General features: G+C 51.2%; 1 protein-coding gene across 3 annotated transcripts in view; it reads right to left on the bottom strand.

Moving 5' to 3' along the window:
- Window positions 1-27184, bottom strand: part of ACSF3 (acyl-CoA synthetase family member 3) — a 52060-nt gene that overhangs the window by 22933 nt on the left and 1943 nt on the right. For 2 of the 3 annotated variants that reach the window (XM_020788339.3, XM_072980451.2), the window contains exons 2-7: window positions 26123-26841; window positions 24877-25032; window positions 16021-16175; window positions 14647-14792; window positions 11690-11802; window positions 2873-2999 (exon numbers count right to left, since the gene is read on the bottom strand). In XM_020788339.3, coding sequence (XP_020643998.3) covers window positions 2873-2999; window positions 11690-11802; window positions 14647-14792; window positions 16021-16175; window positions 24877-25032; window positions 26123-26821 — 1396 coding nt within the window. In that variant the 5' untranslated portion in view covers window positions 26822-26841. Of the gene's footprint in view, window positions 1-2872; window positions 3000-11689; window positions 11803-14646; window positions 14793-16020; window positions 16176-24876; window positions 25244-26122; window positions 26842-27184 lie in introns of all 3 variants that reach the window. The other variant, XM_078380499.1, reaches the window with a different exon arrangement.

The raw sequence follows: 27184 nt of genomic DNA, 5'->3' as shown, positions 1-27184 counted from the left end.
CAATTACTCTTCATTTGCTGACCGGCTGGTTTCTAGGACTGTCATCAGCAATCAGCAAAATGCTAAATTATGGCTCAGCCGTTAGGCCGAGCAATGCACCGTCCCCGGGCTTATTGTGCTCCAGTGGGGCTCCCACGTCCACGGAGCGCCTGCCTCCGCTCACGCCCTCAAAGGAGACCCCACCGGGTGCCTCACCAGGAAAAGGCAGGAGAGCCCACGGGCCCTGGTGTTTCGACCGACCCCTCCGGAGGTTCAGGCGGTCTCCTCTGAGTTGCCCTAAGGCGCCCAAGGCTGAAGCACAGCCCCACCGCTTGTTCCCGCCTGCGCTTCTCCAGCGCTTTCTTTATACACTGGAGCGCCTGAGACCAATCAGGGCCCTGCCATGTTTGCTCGGGCGCTGAGGCTGCCATGCAAAATTTTTGAGTCGCTTCCCCCAAAGACTCTGCGGAGCTCTGTCAGTAAATGCCCTTGCTTCAGCTGTCGCCTGCCTCATTTGCATTCTTTCGGAATGCTACAGCAGTAATTAACTCTGTTTAACTCATTTAAATGCATCCTCTAGAACTCCATGCGCAGCAGCCATTTTGCTGCTCATCCTGAAACATGATGCGCTGGCTCTCTTCCTTGGGATCTGGCATGCTAGAAACTGAGAGCTTGCGTGGTCTGGTCTGGACGGGCACCTCAGGACTCCTTCGATGGCTTCCCCTCCCCTTTAAAAAAAAATTAAACACGTGTACAGACCTCACTGCTACAGAGGCAAGTTTCACCCTCCAAGAGCAGAACCTTAAAATAGGATATCTGAGAATCTAACTGGGAAGAAAAGAAGGACATGGGGAGCCTCTCATGCCTTCTACAGAACTGGCCTATGTTTCTGTTTATGTGTCTTTGAAATGTACTGAAGAGGACGCATCGTTCTGTGCTTGTCTTACAAGGATGGCTGAGCTTCGCCTTTTCTTTCTGATCCAGCAGCACCAACCCTTGGAAATGTATCGCCAACCACATATTTTTAAAAGATCCAAAAACAGAGGCATGCGGGGTGGGGTGGGGTGCCAGGGGGGTGGGGAAGAGAAGAAAGGGGAAACCAGAGGAAAAGCAATCAAGATGCCACCACACTTTCTTCCTGCCTCTGTCAAAGGACTGTCAGTGTAGGAAACCAACAAAACAAAAACGAGTGCGAGCGAGAACCACCAAGCTACTGTATTTCCGACTCACCTCCAGTCCAGGAGAGAGGCTTGGTCTACCTCTCCTCCTAGCTTGGAAGTTAACACTGGCCAGCGAAAGGGTTAAGTTTAATTTATCCTGATTTCCATTTAATATCATTCTCTCCCCGTAGGAGCAAGCAGCTGTGAGCTGATTGTAGTTTCTCATTATGCAGTCTGTATCGCTAATGGTCTGTGACAAAGGCAAGCCATCTTCCAGGCCGTACCCCCGAGAGCCAATTAAACACACATACTCCCTTCCTGTTTGTGCTGCATTACAATGAAATTAAACTGAATTTCAAAATGATTTTCTCCTAAAGACATCTCTTTACAATAATTAATGCGTGCTATTTCTTTGCATCTAAAATATTCATCAGAAGGGTCGACTTTTTTTTTAAAAAAATTATAAACCCACCACACTGGATCGCCCCATAGCACCGGACTGCCCACGATCAAGCTGCAAAATCTCCCCAAACACGTTAGGATTGCAGAAGGAGCCGAACTTGACTCACTCTCCTGCTCCTTCCAAAAACACAACCACTTAGAAAAGTCTCAACAAAAAAACACAAAAAAACCTAAAAACCCAATGAGCTTAAGGAGTCCAGAAAGGAGGCGGGACGGCCGCCGCCTGGCATTCAGCTCAGGGACTGGGCAAGGATGGGGCTGGTTCGAACCCAAGGCCCGTCAAAGTCAGGGCTCAGGCACAAGCAGAAGAGCACCCAGCTCCCATTCCTTGGCAACAGCTACTCAGAAGCATCCTGCCCTTGACTAGAGATCATCAGCATGCCTTGGGGCTGACGAGGCTGTTCACGTGGAGAAACACGGGCCGATGGCTTATCTACACGTTCCCTTTAGAGCCTGCCTTTTCCTCCTGGGAACCTGAGGTGGCTTGTGTGGTTCTGCTCCTCCCCCCCCACTTTCCCCCACACAAGAACCCTGTCAGGTAGGCCAGGAAGGGAGGCTGACTTGCCCATCGCTCCCTGGGGGACTCTAAGGTGGATTTCCCCCCATCCCACCCTTTGAACTTCGGTGCCACGCTGGCTAAATGCCTGGAAGGTCATTTTAACCAGGATGGAGTCTTCTTCCTTTCCTGGGTCCTCCCTCTCCCCGCCACTCAGGATCCCCGGCTGACCCGGGATGTGAGCGTGACAGGAGGGCTGCAAATTCTGCTCAGGGCCGCCACCGACAGCCAAGAATTCATTTGCAGTGTGGTCGGCCACAGGTGCCACGTTGGCCTTTGGACCCCACCTGCAAAGCTTCAGGTGGAAGGGGCCCTTTCTGTCCCGGCTCCCTCGGGCACCAGGTGATAATGTAAAGCAGTGCCACCGGCCACATCCTGCACAGACTCCCCTGCTGGGTGGCACGATGTGATCCAGAGACTCGGAGGGGGTTTTCTCCCTCCACGTCAGACCAGGAGCGCTTCCGGTTCAGCACAGTTCTTTAGTGGGGGGGGGGGGACCGGGGGGGGGAGGCTCTCTAGGCTGCCACCCAGGAAACGGTGAGACTGCCAATCCTGCAAAGGTTACTTTTTGGTGATAGAGAGACCTGGATCCCCCCGTCAACACAGGCGCTGGCTCTGGGTCTCCCTCATCACCAGGGTCTGAATGTGGGGTGTTCCCCCGCCCAGGTGCCAGCTCCCCCGACCAGCTTTGGCCTCTGCTGCCCAAGCACGGTACCTGTTTTGAACCAGCCGTCAGGTGTAAAGGCGTCCCTGGTCTCCTGAGGTCTGTTCCAGTATTCCCGAAACACCGAAGGCCCTTTCACCAAGAGTTCCCCTTCTTTGTTATCCATCCTAGGGGTCACCTAGAGAAATAAAGGCACCATGAACTTCACACCGGTGCAAGTGGCTGGCATATATACCGACCCATCCTCCGGAAGGCCAGAGGCTCAGAGTCACTGCTGCAGGGCTGGGCAAGAGGGAGAGGTTGCCTGCCAGACGACCGCATCAGCCACGACGGTGGAGAAAAGGCCATGCACAGACCGTGGAGAAAGGAGGGGGTGCCAGGAAAGCAGTGGCACCTTCTAAGCGCTTGCCTGTTCGTCGAAAGCTGGAATGGAGAGCTGGGGGGCCAGGGGTCTGGGTCTGGACCTCCAGGCCACAGTTTCCGGGTTGATGAACCAGGGGTGGGGGGACTGGAGTGTGTAGGGAGATGAGCGGGGGGGGGGGAAGGTGTGCCCCCATCCCCTCCTCGGCTATGCCCTTTGAGCTCTTCATGCAACTTAATTGCCAGTCTCAAAGATTCACACACACACCCCTCGCACTGCGCTCCAGAAAGCCAACGGGCCTTTTCACTGACATTATTTTTGCACTGAGAGCCTGGGGAGCTGATTATGCCTTGGAGGGAAGCACTACAAACCCCAAGAAAGCACCACTGTGCCCAAAGGCACGGTCTGGCCGGATCCTGCAAGCCAAGAAGGGTCAGGTCTGGTTAGCACCTGGACAGGAGGCAAGGAGGAAGTATCGGAGAAGGCCTGGGGAAAGCTTCTGCCAGAAACTACGGAGAGCCGCCGATGCCTGCCGGGGTTGGCAATACTGGGCTGGCCGAGGGCAAGGCGGCTTCCTGAGCTCCCGCATGGCCTCAGGCGAGCGTGCGCTCCTGCTGCGAGGGTTTCCAGGTTCCTCGCCACCTCCACTCCGTGGGAGCCGGGCAGAGGCTCAAGCGGCTGCCTGATCCAGAGCGCAGCTCCTTGGCAGAAGGTGGCTCCCCGCAGTGCCGTTTTGTGCCACCGTGGCTGGCTGGCAAACAGCAAAACAGAAAGCCAGGGCTGTTCTCTCAATAGGATTTTGCTTCCTGAACTTGCCAGGGCAGGAGCTACATACCCCCCCCCCCCCGGTGACTGCACCCGTTCAGCACTAACCCCTCGTGACGGCTGAACGTTGGCAATGGCTGCTCAAGTGAGGAATTCAAGACGCTGGTGGATTAGACATTTCAGTCGTCCCCAAATAACCCCCCCCAAAAAACCCCAGAGATTTCTCATTACGCCTGAGGGAGAGCATCCTCTCCAGCCAGCCCTCCCCCCCCCCACCTCTCTGTTCCTCTTCTACAAAATCTCTAAAGGTACCTTTTTGTTGATGCACCGGATCTAACTTACAAGCAGCTGTTGAAAGCATCAGATGGCTAATTGCATAGATACCCTATTCTCCCAGCGCCATATTTTAATGCACGTTTCAGCGGCTTTAATGCGTTCAAGCAACTTTAACATGCAGACACGGTGTGCCCTGGAAGGCGGGCGTTTGATAGCTTTCTGCCACAAAACGGATTCAGCAAGCTGAGCTAGGCCAGCCGGCGCGCCAGATAAGATTACATTTGCCACGCATGAAAATAAAAAGGTTGTAATAAACTCTCTGAAGGAATAAATCCGGGTGATTATAAAATGCATATTTTCAATGCTTCGATTTTACCTCTCTATTAGCAGGCAGCCAAGGTGACTAGTGGAGAAATGAGGGGCCTCGGCAGACACCCTGTCTCTCGAAGGTGCTCAGTTGTTTATGTCTGGTTTTTAGGACAGCCTTGCCTGATGCCCTGTGCGTGTGTGCGCCCGTGTGTGCGCCCGTGCCGGTGCATGGAAGAGCGTGTGGGAATTTTGTCACCATAGGGTGGCCCCCGGACACATCCACGGTGGGAAACAAGATCACCCACTCTGAACCAGCAGGGTTCTCTCCTGTGCCCAAGCTGGCTCTTGTGTTTACAACAGATGGTTCGATGAAATTCATGATGATTGTGTTGTTGTTGTGAGTAGCTACTGACCTTGCTGGCTAAGAGGAGACCCTCCATTTACAGTGGAAGTTTATCTCTGAATAACCAACGATCTGACTGTGTCGGCATGTAAGAAACATTCTGAAACAATCCTGCAAATAACACACGATTCCACTGTACATGGAAGAGACGACACAACCGAGGTCTGTAGGAACGGCGGACACCTTTGTGCTCGGATTGCTCACTGGTCTGAGGTGGGAGAAATGAAAAAGAGACTCAATGTCCCTTATCATGGAATTTAGAGAACAAGGGATACTGAGTACCCTTGGATTCATCCTGACAGTCACAAGCCAAGAGGTGTATCCCCTTCGCAAGCCACTTGGAAAACACACGAGTTGTGTAAAAATGCACCCTGTCGTAGAATCGTGCGCCATTTGTCCCAACCGGGAGATGTCCGCGGTGCCCTTGACTCCAGAGAAGAAGAAGAGTCAGGTGTGGGCATTGTTAATGGACATCACCATTCCTTGGGGGTCGGGGGGGGGGGGAGAGAACGAAAATAAGCAGCACCAGCAAAGCAAGGCAGGAAAAAATGCTAATCTTTCTAGTGGGACCTGGTTGTAAACGCGCCAGCTGTGCTCCTACAAGATCACCAGCGGCAGCACACAGAAAAGGCAATAAAATTTAAATTTTAAAGAAGCACTTCCAGAATGGCATATTCCCACTTCCACCATCATCCCCGCCTGGCACTGGTTAAAAATGCAGAGGGTTTGCACTGCTGGTTTATATTTGCAATTAAATGATTACCTGAATCAAAGTACTTAAGGAATACTGGAAAGTTTCTTCTTGGCAGGGGTGGGGTGGGGGGAAACTAAGCAGGAGAAAATCATTTCAGCTCCTGCTATCTGCATAAATGAGCCGTTTTATTAACCCATTTGCTTAACAAAAATCAGAAATCTGAATAAACAATTTTTAATCAGAGTGAGGTGGAAACAAAACCCAGCAGGGAGCTCTTATTCACTGCTCCCTCCTGGTTTTACCTTGCCGCACGACACCAGCCACACAGCCTTTACTCTGTTGTGGCATGTGTGTGTGTGCGCGCGTGCACACGTGCACAAACACACACAAACACACACACACACACACACACACACACACACACACACACACACACACACACACACACACACCCCTTTTCAGAAGACATAGTGGATATTAATCAGCATGGGCTCTTCTTAGCAGAATCAAGTTTGGTTTAATAGATCACAATGCTTTCGCTCTCCAGGAAAGGGTGGAGCAATAGAGACTGCAATTAAACAGCCCAGAAGCCGGCTAATCATGGAGTTGGAAGGGGCCCTGAAGGCCATCCAGTCCAACCCCCTGCTGAAGGCAGGAATCCCGACCAAAGCAGATCCGACAGAGGGTGGCCCCATTTTCCTTTGAACGCCTCCAGCGCGGGAGCGCTCACCGCCTCCCCTGGAGGCCATGGGTTCCCTTGCCACACTGCTGTAAGATTTAAGACGTTTCCCCTGCACTTCCACCCAACGCCATGCTGGACAGCTCCCACCCCGACCCAAGAGCTTCCCGGCTGTTCCTCCCTTGCTGGACAGCTGCCCACTTAGGGCCAGAAGCCGTGGGTCACTTTACAAACTCCCCTGAAACGAACGTGTGACGTCTAGAAAGGACCTGAACAAAGCCTGCTCCTGCAACCACCCCGCGGATCCCCAAAGGGAAGCCTCTCCGTCGGCTCTCTGGTGCCCATGCCTCCGTTAGGCACCTCCTGCCCGTTCCTGCCATTTTGCGAGGCATAAGGTGAGGGCAAAGGGCCTGCTTTGCATAAAACAGCCCATCAGGCTTCAGGTGGCAATAAACTTTTAATCGCCATCTATGCCGGCAGATTTGATCTTAGTAAAACGCTCAGCAGCACATTACTAATCTCCTAGGCAACCTGGTCCCACATACCCATTTGTAATTAAAAATTCCCCCATAAGCTCCCTTTCCGCACAAGCAGCATTATCTCTGCGAGGAGCGGCGTGTCCTCCAGCAGGCGGAGGAAGGCAGTGGCGAGGCAGCGCCGCTGTTTCCCCTCCTGCTGGAGAGAAGGCAGGTTTCGGCTCCTTGGGGAGACCACGCAGAGCCCAAGAATGTGTGTGTGTTTGTGTGTGTGTGTGTGTGGGCTTTGAGGGAAGCCACCCCAAGCCCAGACTGTAATCTGCAAAAGCCACACTTCACATCTGGCTTCGTAACGGTAACTTTTCATAAAGGCAGCTGAGAATAATGCGATCAATTCGCTGTTCATTTTGGACGGTTTTCACATGTTTACACGAAGGAGAAAAGAAATGTGAGCAAGACATGGGCGAGGAAAAAAAGACCAGGAGGTTTTAAATTCCAAGCCCGATTTGTCAATAACCAAGAAACAAGTTTCTTACACGGGCAAGGTCTTCGTAATGCAACGGCTAGATTATCAACTAAAACGTAAATCTAAGAGCAAAGATTTCTTGACTTTTACAAAAAGACAGGAAAGAAAAACAACACCCCTACATTTCACAAAACACTCAACGTTCACAGGTGGGGAGACTGGAGGCAGATGAAATGACCCAGAAATTCCTGAGCACAATTTAAATCATTGTCTATTCTGTTTCAAAGAGGTGATTAATTTTAATTCTCAGGCGTGCCTTGGAGACACAGAGATCAAAGACAGAGCTGTCATGCTAGGAATTCAAAACCTGCATATTTCTACACCAACCTTTTGTTTCATTTTATTGTTATTTCTTTTTACTAACGCCATGCTTTTCTGTTTAAAAACACACACCAAGTGGCTTCCAAAAGTTAAAAATGGGCAATAAAATGTAATAAAAACAAACTGCCTAGGAAACCCATTGAAGGATGGAGTATATAATAAATCCCTGAAATAAAGGAATAAAATCAACATTAAAAAAAACCAGCTACTTTAAAACAGCGGAGAATCCTAATGGACTGAAATCACACTCGATCAGAGTACCGAAATAAACTGCTTTGTGTCGGTTAGCTCCGTCTTTCAAAACCAGGGTGGACAGCATGCAGCAACGTCCATTTTTGCAGACTGCGGTGGGTGCTTCCTAGACCCCTCCTGACTTTCCAGCCACCAGAAGAAAATTTGGCTGGAAAATGAGAATGGCCACTTTAGAAAATTCCAGGAGTGCTGACTTTGAGAAAGGTGCATTTTCTGGACTACATACCCCATAGTTCTGCTTTACAGAAGCCCCACCTGCCAGAGCCAGACCTGAGACAATGAATTGGTGCTCACCTGGAGAGAAGGCCTAGCGAGCAGGCCTCCTGCCCTGGGCGAAGCCTCCCTTCCTGCTAGAAAAGGAAGCTGCCCCCCAGGGTTTTTGAAATGCATCATTCACTGGGCAGGTGCTGTGGTTTGAACTGCATTTTAAAAATTTAAAAACACAATGACGGTTCTTCATTGTGCTTTAAGATCTTAATGTTTGCATTCATTTTAATTGTAAGCTGCCTACAGCCCTACTGGTGGGAGAAAGACAGAATGAAGATCAAATTAATAATGATCACAGATAAGGACGGTGGGCAAGCTGTCTTGCAAGCTTTCACGGGACTGGCAGTGTCTCTCCAGGGAGGTGAGAAGAGGTCCCACCACCCTTCATGGCAACCCAAGTTCCTTCCCCCCCTCACCCCCCCCGGCCACTCTTTGATGAAAGAGGGCAGTGGCTGGGCTCCTGCAAAACAGCAACTTAGCTGGCCGCACGTGGATCTTTCTTTCTGAAGCCCCCCCGCCCCCCCCAAGCTGTGCCATCCCAACATCATCCAGTTAAGAAACGTTGCATTTCTGTGCAGCTGCACAGCCCATTTTATCTGCTGACGGCGCCCCATTGTCAAGGCTGAGCCGGGCTCTTCCATCTAGGCGAGCGTTTCTTTTCTTTCCTTTTTTTAAGGGGTGGGGGGGAGAAACGCAGAAATGTTGCGGCAAGGGTGGGGTGGGGGGCCTTCAGAAATAAAACAAACAAACAGACAATAAGCTCCAGGCTTCAAGAATTTGCCAGCTCCTGCCAGCTGTGAAACTACAGCCTATGAAATATGCATCGCAAGGAACAAAGCAGGAAGCAACATCCAAGGATGAGGAGTGTCAGAAAGGGGAAGGAGAAGAGAGGGACCCTCTGCTGTCTGTACACAGAGGCCACCAAGCGGGGAGAGGTCGAGAGGACCAGGCGCAGCGACCGGTCCAAGTGTCCCTCTGCCACCAGGACACAAGAGAAGGAGATGCTCGCGGGAAGCTGCTCTCCTCGGAAACATGCACAAGGGGCGGAGAAAGCCGAGGGAAACAGACAGGGTTGAGGACAGCTGGACGGTGTGTGTGTGTGTGTGTTTGTGTGTGTGTCACGGGAGAGCGATATTTTCAGGGGATCTGTTCCCTGCTGCACTTCATAAGGGTGCCCCTGTCTGGGCACGCAGGGTGCTGAACGGAGAGCAGGCTGTTCACAAAGCTGCTCACGACACACTTAAGTAGGGCATGGGGGCGGGGAGCTCACAACCCATCTTCAGCTTCCCACTCACCCCTACACGCTCACACACCGTTTCCTACATTCTGCCCATGATGAACAGCTTTAAAATGTGTGAACATCAGAATCCAAAAACATTACTTTTGGGGGGGGGGATGACAATTCTTCAGCGTTTCGGTGGCCCTTGTGGACTGAGGGATCCTGAGGAACCCTGTCCAAAAAAACAACTTTTCTAAGCTTTATCGGAGAGGAGTACCAAGGCCTGCCTGCGGCGTCCGCATGACGTGGATTTAAGCAAGGGCACTGCATGGACCTGTCAGTGGTATTCCTGGTCCTTTTCCTGAATCCTTCCCAGCACGGAGCCTGCCTCTACGCTCCTCCGTTACAGCATGGACCCCTTCCTTCGGAGCTGTCCATCTAAGATGCTCCAGAGCTCTTTCCCGGCTTCTCACCTTCACTTCAGACACATCGAATAAGATGTTTTTAAATAGTAATGGGCTACACAAGAGATACGTGATGAACAACACGGCTGCCTGCCATTAGTCTCATCAACCTGTTGTGCATTAAAGTTCTTTCCTTCTTCTTCTTTCTTTTTCGGTATTTGTTTCACAAAGCTGTGAATCATAATCCAATAATACATTTTTGAAAGAAAGAGCAGAAAAACCAAGACTGGTGTCCTGCCCAAATATCCCGGATGAATGAGGGCAAAAGCAGGGGTTGAGGTTAAGAACCACGGAAGACAGCTATGGGGGGGGGGGTGTGCACTGTGGTTCACAGAAAGGCTTCGGAAGCCTCTCTGGGGAAGCAAAGTGGGAGGCCGGAGACCGAGCGAGAAAAGGAGAGCCAGCAAACTTCCTGCTAAGTAGGTTATTGATCTTTGGCTTGTGCCAGAAACTAGCTTTGCAAATTACATCCAGTTCTTTGGCGACAGTCTTGCCCATCTCTTGGGGGGGGGGGCAGACAGTGTTCTCTGTCTTGGGCGCGAGGGCTCTCCCTCTGGTATATCACCAGGCAGCCTGGTCTTTTCTAGGTGCAAGTTTCAGCTGGGGGGTCTTGCAAACCATGCAAAGGAACGTCAAGAAGAAAGGCCAAAGAGGATGTATCAAAAAGAAAGAGAGAAGGTTTAGGAAAAAGAAAAACAACACCCAACCTTGAATGTGGCACCGTGACAGCGGCACAAAACCCAGAACCAATGACATACAGTAAGGAAGTTCTCAAGAAAAATAAGAGAGCGCCTTGTAGCACCTGGAAGAGCAGCCAACGGATGCCTTTAGGAGCACAGATGAAGTCCATCTCATGCTACAAAAGCTGCCACTTTTAAAAGGTGCACCATGTTGACCCTTCTCCTTGTTATTTTGCTCTTACAGATGATCACAGCAATAGTCGGAAGCTGCCGCAATACTGAAGGTCCCCTGAAATCATGACAACAACCTTGGAACGGCAGAGCAGGAAGGGATCCGAAATGGATCATGGAGTCCGGCCCCTGTCAAGGGGGCACCAAGGGGGGATCAAACTCCCAATCTCTGGCTCCGCAGCCAGAAACCTAAGCCACTGAGCTGTCCTGTGGGTCAGGATGTGAACCTGCCCATTGCTCCTGACCAATGCCCGACACCTTTTTTTGTTCCTTGTGTCCCCTTCATGAGGGAAAGTGCACTTTCTGTGGTGCTCTCCCGAGTACAGAATCCCTTCTGCGGGAATATCCTCCAACTGGTGTTTCCCCTCGGATTTCCCAGGCACCAAATCTAGATGGTGGGAAGTGTGGCATACATGCCTGGAGTAGATTTTGGGATCACTCCTCTCCTTTCGATAGCAGGGGTGGCCCTTGGATCTCCCCACTTTATCCACCCACCAACCCTGTGAGGCGTGTCAGCCTAGGAAGACGGGACTGGGCCCGAGTTTAGGCAACAGCCAGAGTCTCCTGAGTGTTGGCAAAAGGTGTGCTAATTGCACTAAGGGCAACTGGAAGACAAGGTGCCAATGGGCATCTCGGCTGGGCCATCAGGCGTGTGATTGGGCATGTGGTGGAGCCATGGCCCTGAACCTCGTCAGCTCAGTCACACACACACTTCACATGAACACTAGCTGGATTCTGGCCAGCCGGTTTCGTGGTCACGTCGGGATTTGAACTCGGGTACTCTGAGCCCCAGACCGAGGCGCTCACCCCTCCCTACCTGGTGTTGGCTACCATTGCTTCTGGAGGAATCCTCCTAAAGAGCTGAGGGCAGCCCCCCCCCCGCCCGTCCTGTCCTTTCCTCTATCTAGCCCACGTTTGTGCCGTCCGGGTCCAGTCAGGGTTTACCTTGGTGCCCCACTCGTCGCCTTCGGCGTGGACAATGTAGGCAGAGCCACCCTGCGGGGTGCTTTCCGTGGCAATCCGTACTTTCACTCCAGGCAGGGGAGTCCCCACCGACCCTGGAAGGGAGGGAAAGGGAGGGGCGTGAGCTTCCACGTTGATCAGAGTGTCTCTGGTTGAGTTCAGAATTTCGGGATGGAGAAGGGGCTGGGCTGAGGCCACACGGCCACTTCGTGGGAATCCACCAGCAGAGAACAACCCTTTCAAGCTTCTATGCGTTGGCCGTTGCTTCTGGATCTCGGGGGCACTCAACAGCAATAAAAGGATGCCTGCCTTGAAATGCAGTGTTGGGGGAGAGATTTGTGCCACACCAATTAAAAAGGAAGGGGACAATGCATTGAAGTTATTCCCGAGAGTGTTACCTAACATGTGCGCCCAACTATGTGACAGCGATCTAAGGATTGCAAAGCAAAGGGAGCCTGGCTTCAGGTAAGGCAATGTCTCCCACTCTGTCCTCTCCCAAGCAAAAAATCTCTTGTCCTTTCATCGTTACTACATGTCCAAAATATAACACACACAACCCCACACCACCAAACAAACAACCCTTATTTTCTTCTTATCCCAGTCCAGCATCACTAGGCAGGAAATCCTGTCTCTTCCATTGCCCCCCCTCCTCCCACCCCTCCGCCTTTGCTTTGTGACCTTCTGAGACGAGCACCAGCAAACGGGAGCAGGCAGCCGTCAGAGGGAAGGGGGCAGCCCTCTAGGAGTCTCCTCCGCCCAGGTTTCCCCCTCTGTTTAAGTTAGTTGCCAGTCCTTCCCTGATCTGTTTAATTGCCCCTGTGGCCGGTGTCCTTGGGTCTCAGGGGGCCGGATGCTGTTCTGCCTCATGGTGTCCTGGGAGAATTGCAACGGGGCAGAGAGGACGATAAGGCTCTCAGCCCCTCTCCCTGTCAACCCTCTCTGGAGTCCCCCCACTGTCGGAGCTATTAGCCGCCTCTGATCTAAACCTCCAATTAAAGTGGTGATTAGGCCCAGCGAGGCATTCGCTAGGCATGAATTATTCATCTCCCCTCACAGTAACAACACCAGGGGGATTCAGAGGAGGGAGGGAGAAAGAGAGAGAGAGAAAGGCAGGAAACAGAAGCATTTTAAGCAGGGTATTAACCATGTAGCAGCACAACATTTATCTCCCCATCTTTCATCTCCACTCCTTTCAAAGAGAAGGCTCCTCTCTGCATCTCTCCATTCCGGCACCTTGAGAGCAGAAGCGTCTCAGGGACCTCCCTGGGCCCGGGAGCTGAAGGGCTGGGGGGCGGGGGTGGGAAGAGGGGGCAGGGATGCGGATGCAAGAGCAAGGGGCGGGGGGGGAAGCATTATTCTAAAACATTATTAGTATTATTCTATATATTCCCCCTCTTCTCTCTGCATCAATATTTGTGAGTTTGAAGACATGGATAAAATACCAGCGTGTATCTTTGTGGCTGAAGCTCTCAGCCTAAATATGGCCTTGCCTGCACCCGACAGCTTTTCCTGCCGTGCCAATGGGGGAAGCAGACAGAGAGCCAGCGGCAGCAGCCCTTGGCACAGACTTTTTCCTTAGGAATGAGGGCAAAGCACCCTGCGTGGAGGTGCGCCTCTCAGATGCCTGTTGACCAGCTTCCTAACAGCACTCAGCTGAGGGCTTGAAATGCAGGTTTCCTTGAACGTCTCCTCTCTCTCTCTCTCTCTCTCTCTCTCTCTCTCTCTCTCTTTCTTTCTCACCCTCTGCCTACAGAGAGTCTTTGTGGATTAAATCCCATTTCATCCGGTTCACAAAGAGCAATCTTAGAGGTTCAAGTCGGCCTGCATGGTGTTGAGAGGTGTGCTTGGAGTGCTTGGAGTGAAACTGGACGCAGACGGTAATGACAGAGACAGTTACACGTTTAACATGGGCCATTAATAAAACATACACAGGACGACAAGGGCCGCAGGAGGGAGGAGACGACATCCGTGTGGATGTTGCCCTTATCACAAGGCCACTGACTTTGATTGGCTTTCTTCTCTTGTCCTGCCTGCTGACACCATACCCTGCAGTCCCAGTTGTCCGGCCCTGAAGCTCTGGGTGACTCTAATTATTCTCTTTGGTCTCTCTTGTGTCAACTTCAGCAACTCACTTCTTTTTCATCTTTGTCTCTTTGGGGGGGGGGGATTTCTTGGCGTGGGTGCCCTTCTGCCAAAGACGAGAGCAACGGGAGAAGAACGCCACCCTGCTGGAGTGCTTTTGACGCTGCTGCCCCCTGTATCTGAACCGCGGAAACCCGAAAGAGTGTGTCGGAAAGGTTTCATCTCGCCACTTCCTCTCATCAGCTGGAAGGGTATGGGGCTGCCGTTGGCTAGAAATGGTGGCTCTTTGTGGGTCCTGTTGTTGTATGGTAGCTGAAAGCACTTCGGTCTTCTCTTGGGAGAAAGGGTTTAGACCGGACTATGGGTGATGTGTTAGAAGGCGAGAGTTTTGTTAGCCCAAGTAATTCCAGCCAACCTGAAGAGGAGCCCTAGAGAGGAGCAGAATGAGTGTGAAGGGGGGGGGGAATCCCAAACATCTGAGCTGGGTGCTGTGGGATAAGAAGAAATGGCCGTCTCTGCTGGTGGTTGCAGGAGCATTAAGCTGAACCGGAAAAGAACTCGCTCTGCTTCTTTGCTTGTCTCCTCTGTGCACGTGCGGAGGTGGAGAGGCCAAAAGTATGCCGGCCTAGTGGAAGGGCAAGAGGCTTTTAAGGGTGCTTTTTGCCCCCCCCTCTCCTTTTTTTGTGGATGGAGGCCTCTGGGTTTCCCTGCCTGATCCTCTCTGCTAGCAAGGTAGTCATCTGAATGGCTACAAGGCGACCACACTGACACCAAAAACAGTCTGTGATAACAACGCAGAGCCCTCTAAGCATCTCAGAGATCACGTGACAGCTCGTACACCCTCTCCAGATTCTCACCTGGGACGCGAGGGCCGTGCAGCGGGTTGGAAAGCGCCATCCCGATCTCGGTCATGCCGTATCTCTCCAACAGCGTGTGCCCAGTGATGCTCTTCCACTTTTTCAGCACAGGCACCGGAAGGGCTGCAGACCCTGACACCATCAAGCTGCGAGCAGGAAGGACAAGGAGGGGTTAAAGCCCTTGGAGGATCCGGGGCAGGGTTGAATGAGACAGCGACTCAGCCATACCCCTTCAAGGGGTGAATCCTGGGAAGGATCCTGAGAGCAGCCGTGCCAGTGGCAAGAAGGGATGCTCAACCAGAGGCGGAAGGAAGGGCACTCAACAAGGGTGTCAGTTTGGAAGTCTGGGAACCCCAGGAGGGCAGGATGGGCCAGGGGGGGGCAGTCTCAGTGCCAGAGCCTGAAGCTCCCCACTACCCACCCACCCCCGAATCTAGTGCGTTGCAGAGGATGTACGCTAACGCGGGGCAGCCACCAAGGCAGCAAAAAAAGGACTGCAGGTGCCATCCTCAGGGGACAATTGGCCCCACACGGTGCCCTGGACAACCACCTCCTAATCCCCCCCTGCACCAGGCTGGGGGACGCTGCTCCAGGACCAGTTTCCCTATAAAGAAGATGCTTCTTGGCCACTGCCTCAGACCAAGTGCGCCCGTGCGCACACACAGAGAGGTGAAAGCAAGGTAGCATGGGTGGCTGCCGAGCAGCAGGACGCAGAAGGCAGCCTGGGCTCCTGCCAGAAGAGAAAAGGGGCTTTTCGCCTCTACATCTTGGAACCCAACCCAGGAGCAGAACCCGGCCAGATGGTTTTTAATGAGATAGGAGGTGGTTAGCCTGGAGAATAAGCCATAGCCCTGGCTCTGTTCTCTCTTCTCTCCGAGGGAACCCTTCCAGAATCGGATAATGAGCGCCATGCAACTGGCAGCCGACCCAGCTCCACGGAGCCTCCTGCCCTCAAGCCGAACAGCTTTCCCCCTCAAGCAAGGGGTGGGCAAAGCGGACAGAGAAGAACGGCCACCGCCATCGGCCCCAACTGGCAGAGCCAAGAGTGAGGAAGGCTGGAAGTCGTCGTCCAAGGACGCCTGGGGGGGGGGGAAGGTGGGGGAGGAGTGCCCTCTGGACCTAAGCGGTCCCCCAACAGGTGCTTAACCCAAACCACGGAAAGGGGGGGGGAAGGTGTCTCTGTTGCAGAAATAATAATACACTTCCCTGGAGAGTTCTGGAGGAGCAGTAGAACCCCAAAGAAATCTGGGAAGCTGGATCTTAGTGTTTGCAGGAGCCGTTCCCTGAGTCTCCAGACCACCACCGGCTTCCAACAAGCAGAATGGAAATCCTGGCTCTGGTCTGGGCTCAAAGGCAAGGGAAGAGTCCACCTACCGGATTTTTTCCTGGCAGATGGCACGGATGAAATCCTGGACATAAGGCTGGTGGAAGTGCTCGTTGTAATACTCGGTCAGCTTGGCATAGATGGTGGGCACTGCCATGAAAAGGTTGACCCGGGGAGTCCGAAAGCTCAAGAACATTTCCCAAACCTGAAAAAAGGGAGGTTATAAACAGAAGGAGCCTGGAGGGCTATCCCTTCTGGGACAAGATCAAATGGCACTTCCTGAAGACTGGTCTTCCTGGTTTTGCCAGGGGGAGCAAAAAGCCAAACACAAGGACACACCGAATGGGCCCCTCTGTCCACCCAGCCTTGTTCACTCAGCTCTGCCCGGCAGCCACAACTTGGTGGAACTCCAGGCAGACTTCTTTCTTAACCTTCAAAAGAATTCCCTAGTGGCTTCTCTCCTCTAAGTACTAACTTGATCAGGTCCTGCTCAGCTTCCAAAATCGGACAAGGCCAGGGGTGTTCACAATAGCCTGGCGGTAAAGCTAAAGGCCTACCTGGCTGGGTGGAAACACATCTATCTGTTCTTTCTCATGACGCAACGGGTTCGCTGGAGCTCAGAAGACCAGAGGCCAGGAACCCTTTGCATTCCCTGCTGGAACTTAAGACTCTTTCTTTCTACCCCTCTGCCCTGGAGGAGAAGAAAAGGAGGGGCTTGCAGGGGGAGGATCCACCGAGGAGCAAAGCAGTAGCAGGCTGAGTTGGTCCATTTGGGCCATCCTCCAGGTCATTTGGGATCTCACCACAGAAACAACAAATAGAACCAAGGTGGGAGTGGGGGGGGGGGAGAGAGAAAGTCAAAACCATACGCCATGACATATGGAAAGTGGGTGACAATCCCATGTCTGGAAAACTGACTCGGGGCTCCTTGGGCCTCACTGAACAGCCCCCCCCCAGGAGCATTTAGAGTCCAGGTAGCATCATGAATATTTAATCTTGGCTAATTTGCTCCCAACACGGCCACCCCTCTCCCCTGCGAGTTTTCCTCTGCCAAGGAAGAGGGAGAAACCCCATCAATAAATAAGAGCCAGATGCTTACTCTGTTAGGGCAACCAGCCCTCCCCTCTTGCTGCTGCTCCTTCTGTGCCAAGCTTCTACCTTGTTGCTGACAAATGTATTCCCTAACAGTTCATGGCAATTTGGCTCTTTCCCGTCACTCCTGGCTCAGCACACTCAGGGGCACAGAAGCCCAGACCAACAGGGAGCAAAGGTATGACATAAGTGAAGCTAAAAAAACATACCCTGCTTCACTCCACAGCTTTGCTCTCTTCCTTCCCTGCTTCCTGGCTTGGCCCCATCTCAGGGCTGCCTCTTCCTTCAAACCACCATCCTTCTTGATGTATAGGACCCTGTGTTTCTCGCACAGAAGGGCACAACCAAAGAAGATACCACTCCTACATTCAGATGGAGAGGGTTTTTTTAACTATTTGGGCACCGAAAATGAAGCAGCCCCAGAAACTGAGCAGCAGGTCCATCAACATTCACCCTGTATCGTGCAGGTCAAGGGAACGCTTCCATCTCATGCAGGGTTTTCCTGAAGCGGCCCATGAGTCTCCTCTAAATGACAAACAGAACGATTAAAAAATAGAGGAAGAGGAGACAGTTCTGCTCCATTTCTCTCTCACTCCTCCTGTCCTCCTGCCAGTGGTGTTCAGAAGGCAGCCAGAAGGTTCAGCACCACGGACAGCTCCCAAGGAGCGGAACGGAACAGGGGCTCGTGCTACGGCTCCTCCAGGACCATCTCCTCCAGGTGCCACCCCTTCCCACCAAAGGAGAATTCCTAAAGGTGACAGCCCACTGTCTTTAAGCCTTCTCCAGGGCTTCTCCAGGCACTCTTGACTGATAAGCTCTGGACGCTGCTGTATATCTGCTCCATGGGATGGAGGAAGGTGGACTGTGCTATTCTGCAGCCAGACTCAGGAGGTGCCACATCGGATGAGGCCATGAAGGCCTCAGGTGGAGGGGCATCAAGCAAGAGCAATTCCAGAGTATCCAGCCTCACGGCATGCAGTGCATCAGGTCCAGCTGGTCTGGATGGGTCCTCGGCAGGGCATCTCCTTAGCCTCTCCTTAGCTAGCTCTCTGCTGGACTCCAGGACATGAGAACCCAAGGATTTACTGCCTCACAGGCATTGGAAAAGCATCAGCTCCTGCCATGGGAGGGCTCTCAGTTTTGCCACATAAATTTAACCAGTGCCCAAATGGGCCCCAGTCTTGCTCTGTCTATTTCGAGTACAGAGGGAGGCAAGCTCCAGCCTTCCAAATGAGAAGAGGATTGCTGCTTCCAGGATTCTTTATCCTTAGGTAGGTTAGCTTGTCCTGAGAGGAGATGCAGCCCAAAACATTTGGAGGCTCTGTTCTGCCCACCTTTGTTCCAGCTGAAGGTTTTGGTGTCATCTCTATCTCTACACACACACACACACACACCTGTGTTTGTACATAAATGGACACCAATATGCTTAAACTTGGTTCTGAAGCTTGGAATGCAAGAGAGCTCAACAGTTAATAGCAAACTCCCTTGATCAATATTTCTCTTTCTTCCTCACAGATTCCACTCAGTCTTCTTCACGCACTCCCTTCTACTCTCTGCAACTTTTCCTTTTGGAGTATTTAAAAAAACCACACACACAAGAAACCCCCAAGGTCCACTCTCCGCCCTACCCCCTGCCCCCAGGATGACACCATATTGAGATGCAATCCACAAGGGCCTCTTTGATAAACGAGATGCAAACCGATACATCAATTCAGTGCTTACCAAGGAAAGGAAAAGGGTCTTTTTACAAATAAGAATCTAATGCATGTTAAATCATTCCCCTTATGTCTCTTTTTTGATCTCGGAGGCAGCTTTGTGTCTTCTGCTTGATTGGCAGGATGGCATCATCTGCGAGAGAGGGCTGCCATGCTCCCCACCCCACCCAGTCTCTCCAAAAGCTTCTCCTCTTATCCAGATACCCAAGTGCTTCCATGGCACAACCCATCCAGCCAAATATATTGGTCCTTGGGTTTGAGGTTCCTTACTACTACTTTGGATCATGGGCATCGCCTCTGTGATGGGTTTCTTGGTGTCTCACCTGTTGTCAGCATGTCCAAGCTCCCACAGAAGGGGAAGAGATGGTTTTCAGAGCATGTTGACACTTCTAAATCTAACAACTGTATGCTTTTGTTATTTTTTTTTTTTTTTAGAGAAGTGGATTCTTCTCATTTGGGACTCCTTGCAACCGGTTGTTGTAAGAGCAGCCAAGCTAAGCAATAGTTAAAGGGATGAGATCAATAGAGGAAGAGCAGAGCATTCACCACTTCCACTAGAACTCCCTCTCACGTATTTAGAGGTTGGTACACGTGTGGCTACAGAGCAGAGGGATCAGACCATGACTGTGAACCACCTGGAGGAAACTGCTTGGCTGCTTTTGGGAAGACAGGGTACTGAACCGAGATGGGCCAAGGATCCAAGGCAAGGCAGACATTCTTCAGCTTCGGTGGATGTGGCTAGACCAGGCAGTTTCCAGCAAGACAGAGACAGAAAAGAGCTCCTTCCTCCAACTGGCGCTCTCGCTCTGAGGTATACCCTCAACCCCTTCTTGTGCTCTGCATGGCTCTGCTTTAATCACTTATTCATCACGAGTCCCTGCAATCGGAGGCTACAGCTTTCAAACCTTTGCCATGCTGCAGGCAGGCTGAAAAAGCAAACACTTTCTCCAGGACCCAAGAATCTAACAAAACATGACAGGCTTGGGTTCCCTCCTCCTCTCCCTTTCTTTTTCTTTTTTTAAATCACCCCGTCTCCTTCTCCTTTCCACACAACCCCCACCTCCACATCAAACGGCATTACTCTGTAACAGATGCTGAGGACAAATGGCAGATCAGGCAAAGTAGAGACCTTTTTCCAAGGGGAGGATTGTGAGAAATAGATCTGGTGCAATCCGTCCACGGCTGGCCTGCTCCCTTGTGTGGGTCCCACCAGTATCTCTTATGAGCCAGGAGAAAAGGCGAGTCAATCAAGGCGGACGTTAGGGGATGAAAACACTGCCAACTTCCCTCAAGCAGAACTGTGAAAGCCCTCCCTAATTAACCAGATCTTACTCCCGAGTGAGGGTGCCTCTTCCCCATTTTCAGGATGTTAAGAATGTCCGGGGGCACCAGCGCTCAGAAACACACCTTTTGGGGATGACATCAGATCTTGCATCAGCCATGTTGTTGCTGCTGTCCAGGGTTCTGCCAGGCGGAGTCCGAAAACCCCCCAACTCTTCCAATTTTAGATACCTCCTCATTCTGAGTACAGCACAGGTCATAGAAACTGCTATGAAATTCCACCCCGCTCACTGCTACAATCACACACCACATGGCATTACCGGGCTCATCACAGCTTGGGGAGATGACTATGACCCTTTGCCAGTGGTGGCCAGGTTGGCTCAGAGGCTTCTGGGTCTGGAGGTCCAAAAGGAACTTCTGAGCCCTTAAGCCCCACTCAGTCCCAATTCCACGTATGCAGGATTATGCTCCACCCATCCCTTTAGGCAGCTGTTCCAGCAACACTCATAGGAGGCTGGCCTCCCCATCAACAAATGTGGATCTGTCCATAGCGGAGAAAAGCCCTTCAGGAGCACCGCACGGCAGGCTGCGTAATAAGCAGATGGTGGCGAGGCTAGGTGCCCGTGAGCCATGGCTAAACCTTCGATTAATAAATGATTAATGGGCAGTAGTATCCTTTAATAACTTCCAATAAAAGGAAGGTAGGAAAACCTTTAGCAAGGCTCTTCTAGCAGATGGTGCTGGAAAGAGAATTAGAAGAGGCACGCTTGGCTCAGGCCAGCAACACACACCTCCCATTCACAAAGGGCAACCAGCCTCACACACTTACGTCAGCATATCTGTGAGTATTTCTTTGCATGTGAAGAAGTGACCCTGCTCTTGGAACACCTAGCCAGGAGCCGACGAATTCCACATTGGAAGCAGCAACAAGGAAGCACCAAAACCGTAAGGGGAAGCAACCTCCAAATCCCCCACGGCTTTGCGATGCAACCTGGGTACTCCGGCGCAACAGCTGGACCCCAGAACAGGACGCATAAACAAGCCAAAGGATCTCCTTCACTGGCGGTTCATTCACAACGGCAATGTCTTTTGGGGGAAGATCTACACACAGGCGGTCCTGCTGCATTTCTCCCCTTTCTAAACTTGCAGGATGACCTTACTGGTAATGCTACGACAGCTGCTACCTGGCTATAAATAAATAGTTTTTTATTTAGGCAAAGAGATGGCGGTATAGCTTAGCTGGAGGAGATTTCTAACAGAAGCATGCAAGATTTGTGTATGGTGGGACCGCAACTTCCAGAAACCTGCCCTGGAGATTTTTAGGACGGTCGTCCAGAAACACAGGTGTGTGCATTTTTAATTTCTAGCCATCTTTTGCAGACCGATAATGGCATCTTGCTATGAAGATCCATCAACACCACCCTCAGGTTCTTCAGCAGCAGAGGAGAAGGGTCGTTCTGCCCTGACTCCATCCCAAGGGGCCTTTTAGGGGCCACCCCAATGCTCAACCTGAGGTCCCTCCCGGTTGTGTTGGCCCAGGACGGAGCTTGCCAATGCTCTGCCCTGCCACAAAGACTAACCAAAGCCAGACTACCCCGTCTCTCCCGCTGCAAAGGCACGCTGCAAATTAAGTAATCTAATAAACACTGTAATAATAAAGTATTTATTGCATATAATGAAGTGTTAGTGATTAGAAAGGTTGGGCGTGCTGCTGCGGTTTCTCCTGAACCCGTGCCAGGATCACTCAAGGCTGGGCTTGATGGCGGCGGCAACAGCTTCGGAGGCCGGTTCCCAGCTTTGTTTTGATCGGCGCGTCAAGTGTTTGAGCTGCCGTTCGGGTTTCTTTATATCACCCTGTAATTGACTGCTCTCTCGAGGTGCAAAGAAACAGAAATACAAAAGGCAGAAGAAAAAGCGTCGGCTCCTTCTGTGAAATCCTCTGCTGAAACGGCGCTGCTTTTCCAAGAGCCGATTTCAGTAGCGAAGGGGGCACTTTGTAAACAGCTGGTGAAAATAGGCCGCCACTCCAAGGCAGCTTGTGTTAAACTCCACAAGAAAGCCCTGTATTTACCCTCCTGCACTCCCTTTGTCATATCAATCAAACCACTTTCCGGCCCCCTTGGGAGGGCCTTTCAAGAAAACCATGGCGAAATAGCTGGAAAAAAGTAAACAACTTTTCTCTTTTTTTAAAGGGCACACTCGGTTCTCCTGAGGCCTTTACTGTGTTGGAAAGCTGGCAGAAGGGAAGAGGCCAGGCAGCTGCTCCCTGGCCAGTCAATTCTTGGGCCAAGGTGACAAGAGAGGGCAAGTGAGAGCAGGGGAGACCATCGAGAGGGGTGCCCCTCCTTGCCCTCGCCTGCCACCCTCTGCTAACCTCTCTGACGAAGACACTTCTCTCCAGAGCCCTCCACTCCACCCCGTCCGCCTCAACGAGAATGCTGGTTCTACCACCAGACCGGGTGTCTGCCAATGTTTGGACAGCTCGAGGATGTAAGGGACAAGGAATCTTCTGGTGACACGGGATGTAAATATACACAGAGGGGCCCTTGGGACTCAATTCCAATAGATACAATTCAACAAAAGAAGAGAACAGGAGCCTTCTGGCACTTCAAAGACCAACATCATCCTTGTTCTTCAACGTCCTAGTCTGAATGAAATACTGGGGACCAGCTTTAGAAGCCGGGAGCAATAGACGGAAAGGGGCTGGGTGAATTCCTGCCCCGCAAATATCCACAGAGAGCAGTCACAACAGATAGGCTTTGCAACAGGAATACAATTCCCACTGTTCCTAGGAATGCCGGGTTTCCACCTGACAGAGGGTGCATTTTAAAGAGACGCCCTGCCCCCCTTTTTTTGATTTTGGCTCCCAGATCTACCCATCACTCCCAACGGCTCAGATCTTTTCATCTCCTTCGCGCCTGTCTTGTGTCACAAACACGGGTGGTGGGGCCGATGCCACGGCTTTCATCTGCTCCACTGCAGCGTCCTCTCCGGGGACTGAGTGTACACATCAAAGCGGCCTCCTCTCACAAAGCCACGATCTCAGCATCTGGCATGAAGTTTGTGCTGCTGCAGGGACGGGCGGCAGTGTGCCTCTGGGTGCGGGAGAGGCTGACAACCACAGGATTTCCCAGCCACCCGCACCAGCACCACAAGGCGCAGGATGCACAAAAACGTATCACAGGATAGAGGAGGCCAAGAAAGGAAAAGAGCCTCAAGGAGGCCTTGCTCGCTCACTTCTTTTTATTAAACACAAACGAACAGAAGACACCTAAGAGAAATAAGAATTTGTACTTCAGCTCAGCGGGAGTAAAAGAAATCCACAGCCGTTGGGCCTCACCATTTAAGTGAGCACAGGCTGACCCAACCAAACCAAACAGAGAGGTCAAAAGACAAGACTCCTGCATGGAAAAGCAGCCAATTCTAGCCAAGGGAAGCCATCAAGATGTTCATCATGGAAGGGATGAAGAAAGTGCATCTGCAAAATATAAAGTATCAGCGACTTTCCCTCTCCTTGGCCAGATATCATAGAAGAGGTCTGTCCAACAACGGGCCAGTAAGTTGCCCCTGGCATTCCATGCGGTACGACAAAGAGTGGAGAGGAGCACATACGTGGGGTTGAGGGCGGGGTGGGAAGACCTTCTCAGTCACGCCTGTTCAGATGATAGGGAACAGCCACATCATCCCAAAGAAAGCCATACAGGTTTAAGTCCAGACAGGCTGGAGAAAGAAAGGAGGAAGGGCACGAAGCAAGCACAGAGAAAAGAGACTCTGAGAGCTGAAATGGCAACGGTGACACAGAGATTAGTCTGAAAGATTCTGTTTTGGTTGCTATTTAGAACAGTTTTAATTGGCTGCCCCCAGGAAAGAGTCAGTCAGCGTACATGTCTATGCTCTGTGCCCTTCAGAGATTTTCTTACAAAAGATACTAGGTGGCAAAGATGTTTCACAAGCCTCCTGTACACAACACGCTTATGCTGATCACACCTTGTATGACAATAATCTCAAGAATGATCTCTTCTTTACTTTAAGGCACAAAAGCTTCCCCTCTTTCCCAGCGCTTAGAAAAGCTACTTCATTAGACAAGAAGCCAAAGCATCTCACAGCACGGCCAGTTCTAACTGGCTTTGGCCAGCCTTTTCTCTTCCAGACCCATGTCGTCCTTAAAATAATCTGGAGAGGCCTTCCTGGTTGCTGCTGAGGTCTGCTCTGCAGTCATTCCAAGTAGGGTATTAAAAACAAAGCAATGCATTTAACTATATTGGACACATTTGCCTCTAAAGTGTGACATGCACCAACCATCTGTAGTTTTAGATGCAAGCTAAGAATGTGCACATTCTTGGAGCCTTGTGGTGCAGTGGTTAAAATTGCAGTACTGCAGTCAAGACTCTGTTCAAGACCTGAGTTTCATCCTGCCAGGCTCAGGTAGTCAGCTTAAGGTTGACTCAGCCTTCCACCCTCCCCAGGCTGGTAAATTAAGTATCCAGCACAAAATGCAGTCTGCATAATTAAATTGTAAACCACCCAGAAAGTGCCTTAAGTGCCAAAGGGAAGAGTATAAACAGCACGCTTTGCTTTGCTTCTTAGGTATTTCATGGAGAATACAAATATTCTGTCCTTTGTGCTTATTGTATTTTTTAAAAATATTGCTGCACAGCACTTTGGCATCTGCAGATTTAAGAAGTCTGTAAGTGATTTAGAAAGTGGAGGGTGTCTCTGACTTGCATAGAGGACTGGCTACTGGCAACAGGCCCTTCCTAAAGAAATCCTTGAAGCTGGTGGGTAAGTGGCAGTCCCTCTGAACCCTGGCCCACTTACCGTCTGTGCATTGAACTCTGGGAGCAGGATGCAGGTGGCGCCCACCCAGAGGGGACACAGCAGCTTGTTGACCACCCCATGGACGTGGTGCAAAGGCAGGACGTGGAGAATAACATCGTCCTTTCTCCATTCCCACTTGTCAACCAGCCCGGTTATCTGCAAGGGCATTTAGACAAAACAGTAAGAAGACAACATCTGGAGTGAAGGCCACAGACACGCTGCTGCTGGCGTAAGTCTTTCTGAAGGGCAGAATGCCCGCTGCCACACAGTTGACGCCAGCCATTGACAAAGTAGTGCCATCCAGAAAGTTATGGGCACCACTTTTATGGTTTTTTTCACAATTCGGTTGATATTACTGATTGTGCCACTGAAAGGAAAAAAAATAAAATAATAATGAGAATTCAGTCTCTTTATCAAGATCAGAGGTCATAGAAAATGTATGTTTCTGGACGGCCACTCCCAGACTCCCTCAACTGCGGGGACCTACAGTCCCTAGAAGTAACTCTTCCAAGCTCTGATCAAGATCTGCAACCAGTAGAAGGAACCCACAGTTCACTGGAGAGGTGCAGAGGAAGGCGACGCTCTGAACTCCCTGATCAGCTCAAGCTGCAAGGCCTGGAGCTTTTGTCTCCTTGAGGGAGCAGTTTTATACACTTCAGGCAGAGAACTTGGTGCTGTTACAGCAGCCGGCTGGCTCCACACTTCTGATTCTTTTTGGCTCAGGGAGCTAATGGATTTTCTTGCCTTGGGGATCAGCAACTGAAGCCGTAAACAGATTAAACTGGGTGCCTTCACAGTCGTCTTATAACCACACAAAGCAGGCAAGAGAGGGAATACCGCTCTGAGTTCAAACTGGCACCTCTGGTTCTTTGAGAGGAGAAGATGCAGCAGAGCAAAGAAGAAGTGTAAAATAGTGGTGCTGCAGTTTACATAACAGATGTACAGATTTGGGGAGTGTGGTTGGAGTGCAGTTCCAGAATTCCCCAGGTAGCGTGGCTAGTAGCCAAGCTAGGGAAGGAATTCTGGGAGCAGCCATCCAAAAAGCATCAACACGCACACTGGTGGTTTAAATCTGTCTGGAAGCCTACCCTTCAAACAAAGGCTGATGGCAAAAGAGTCACACAGAACGTAAGTCCAGAAACAGCCCCTTTTTCCTTACGATTCCCTGTGTTCTCAGGCAAGACCCATTCTAATAAGAAGAGTTTCCTAAGTGAGCCCAAATCCAACAGACGAAATACAAACTCACCACAGCCTGGACATTCCGATGAGTGCTGAGGACTCCTTTCGGCCTCCCGGTGGTGCCGCTTGTGTAGATGATCATGGCAGGTCTGTCCTCCCAGTCTGAAATGGGGCAGCCGGCTTCCAAGTGGGCCCCCTCCACCACTGAATCAGACTTCCCAGACTTAGGAAGCGAGAGCACAGGCACTCCTAGTTTCTCAGCACTCGGTGTGATTTTATCCAAGTACCCACCCTCTACAATGAGGAGAGTGCTCTGAGAATCCTGGATGAAATATTCCAGTTCAGATACAGGATGTTTTCTGTACAGTGGAACAGCGACGCCCCCACTCATCCATGAAGCCCACTGGGCAATTACATAGGAGACATCATTAGGGCACAGAAAGGAAATCCGTTCCCCCTTCAGGTCTCCGCTCGAGTTCCCAAGAGTCCGACAGATCTTTTGGGACAGGTGGAGGCTTCGTGCATAGAGGTCCTGATAGGTGTGCTCACCATTTTGGTCAACAATGGCTGTTTTCTCTCCAAAAGCCAATGCCCTGGTAAAAACAGGGGAGACCTGCTTACAACGAGGTATCCTGCTGGTATGAAGGCTCTTGGAAACACAGAGAGGAGTCCTGTGGCCTGGGCAGTTCCATGTCAGAGGACAAGAGCTGCGAACAAGAAATTGGATCAAGCAAGTTCTCTTTGGAAATGTCAAGGGGCCCAGCATTTCCCTGGCGTGCCTTAGTGCTGCAGAGGAAACCAGAAAAGACAGTCAATATGAAGAGCCTCGACTACATATGAAGGACGGCACATCAACCTTGTTAGCAACCTGACAAATATCTTTTCTGTCCAGAGAATGTCACCGCAGACAAAAACAAAACAAAACACCAAAGCACTGTGCAGGCCTAAATAATAACAATTTCTCATTGAGGCAATGTTGCCCTGCAAAATATCAGGGGCGGTTCAACGTGAACTCCAGAATTCTGGTGTCATAGCTTCATCAGCCCCTTAGGACAGAAAAAACACAAGAATGGCCAAGAAACATGCTATGTTTTCTGTTCAATTAAGGCAATTAAAAAACCAACAACTT

The sequence above is a fragment of the Pogona vitticeps genome, chromosome 10, assembly GCF_051106095.1.
Source record: "Pogona vitticeps strain Pit_001003342236 chromosome 10, PviZW2.1, whole genome shotgun sequence".
Taxonomy (NCBI): domain Eukaryota; kingdom Metazoa; phylum Chordata; class Lepidosauria; order Squamata; family Agamidae; genus Pogona; species Pogona vitticeps.
This window is presented reverse-complemented; position numbering and strand designations above follow the sequence as displayed.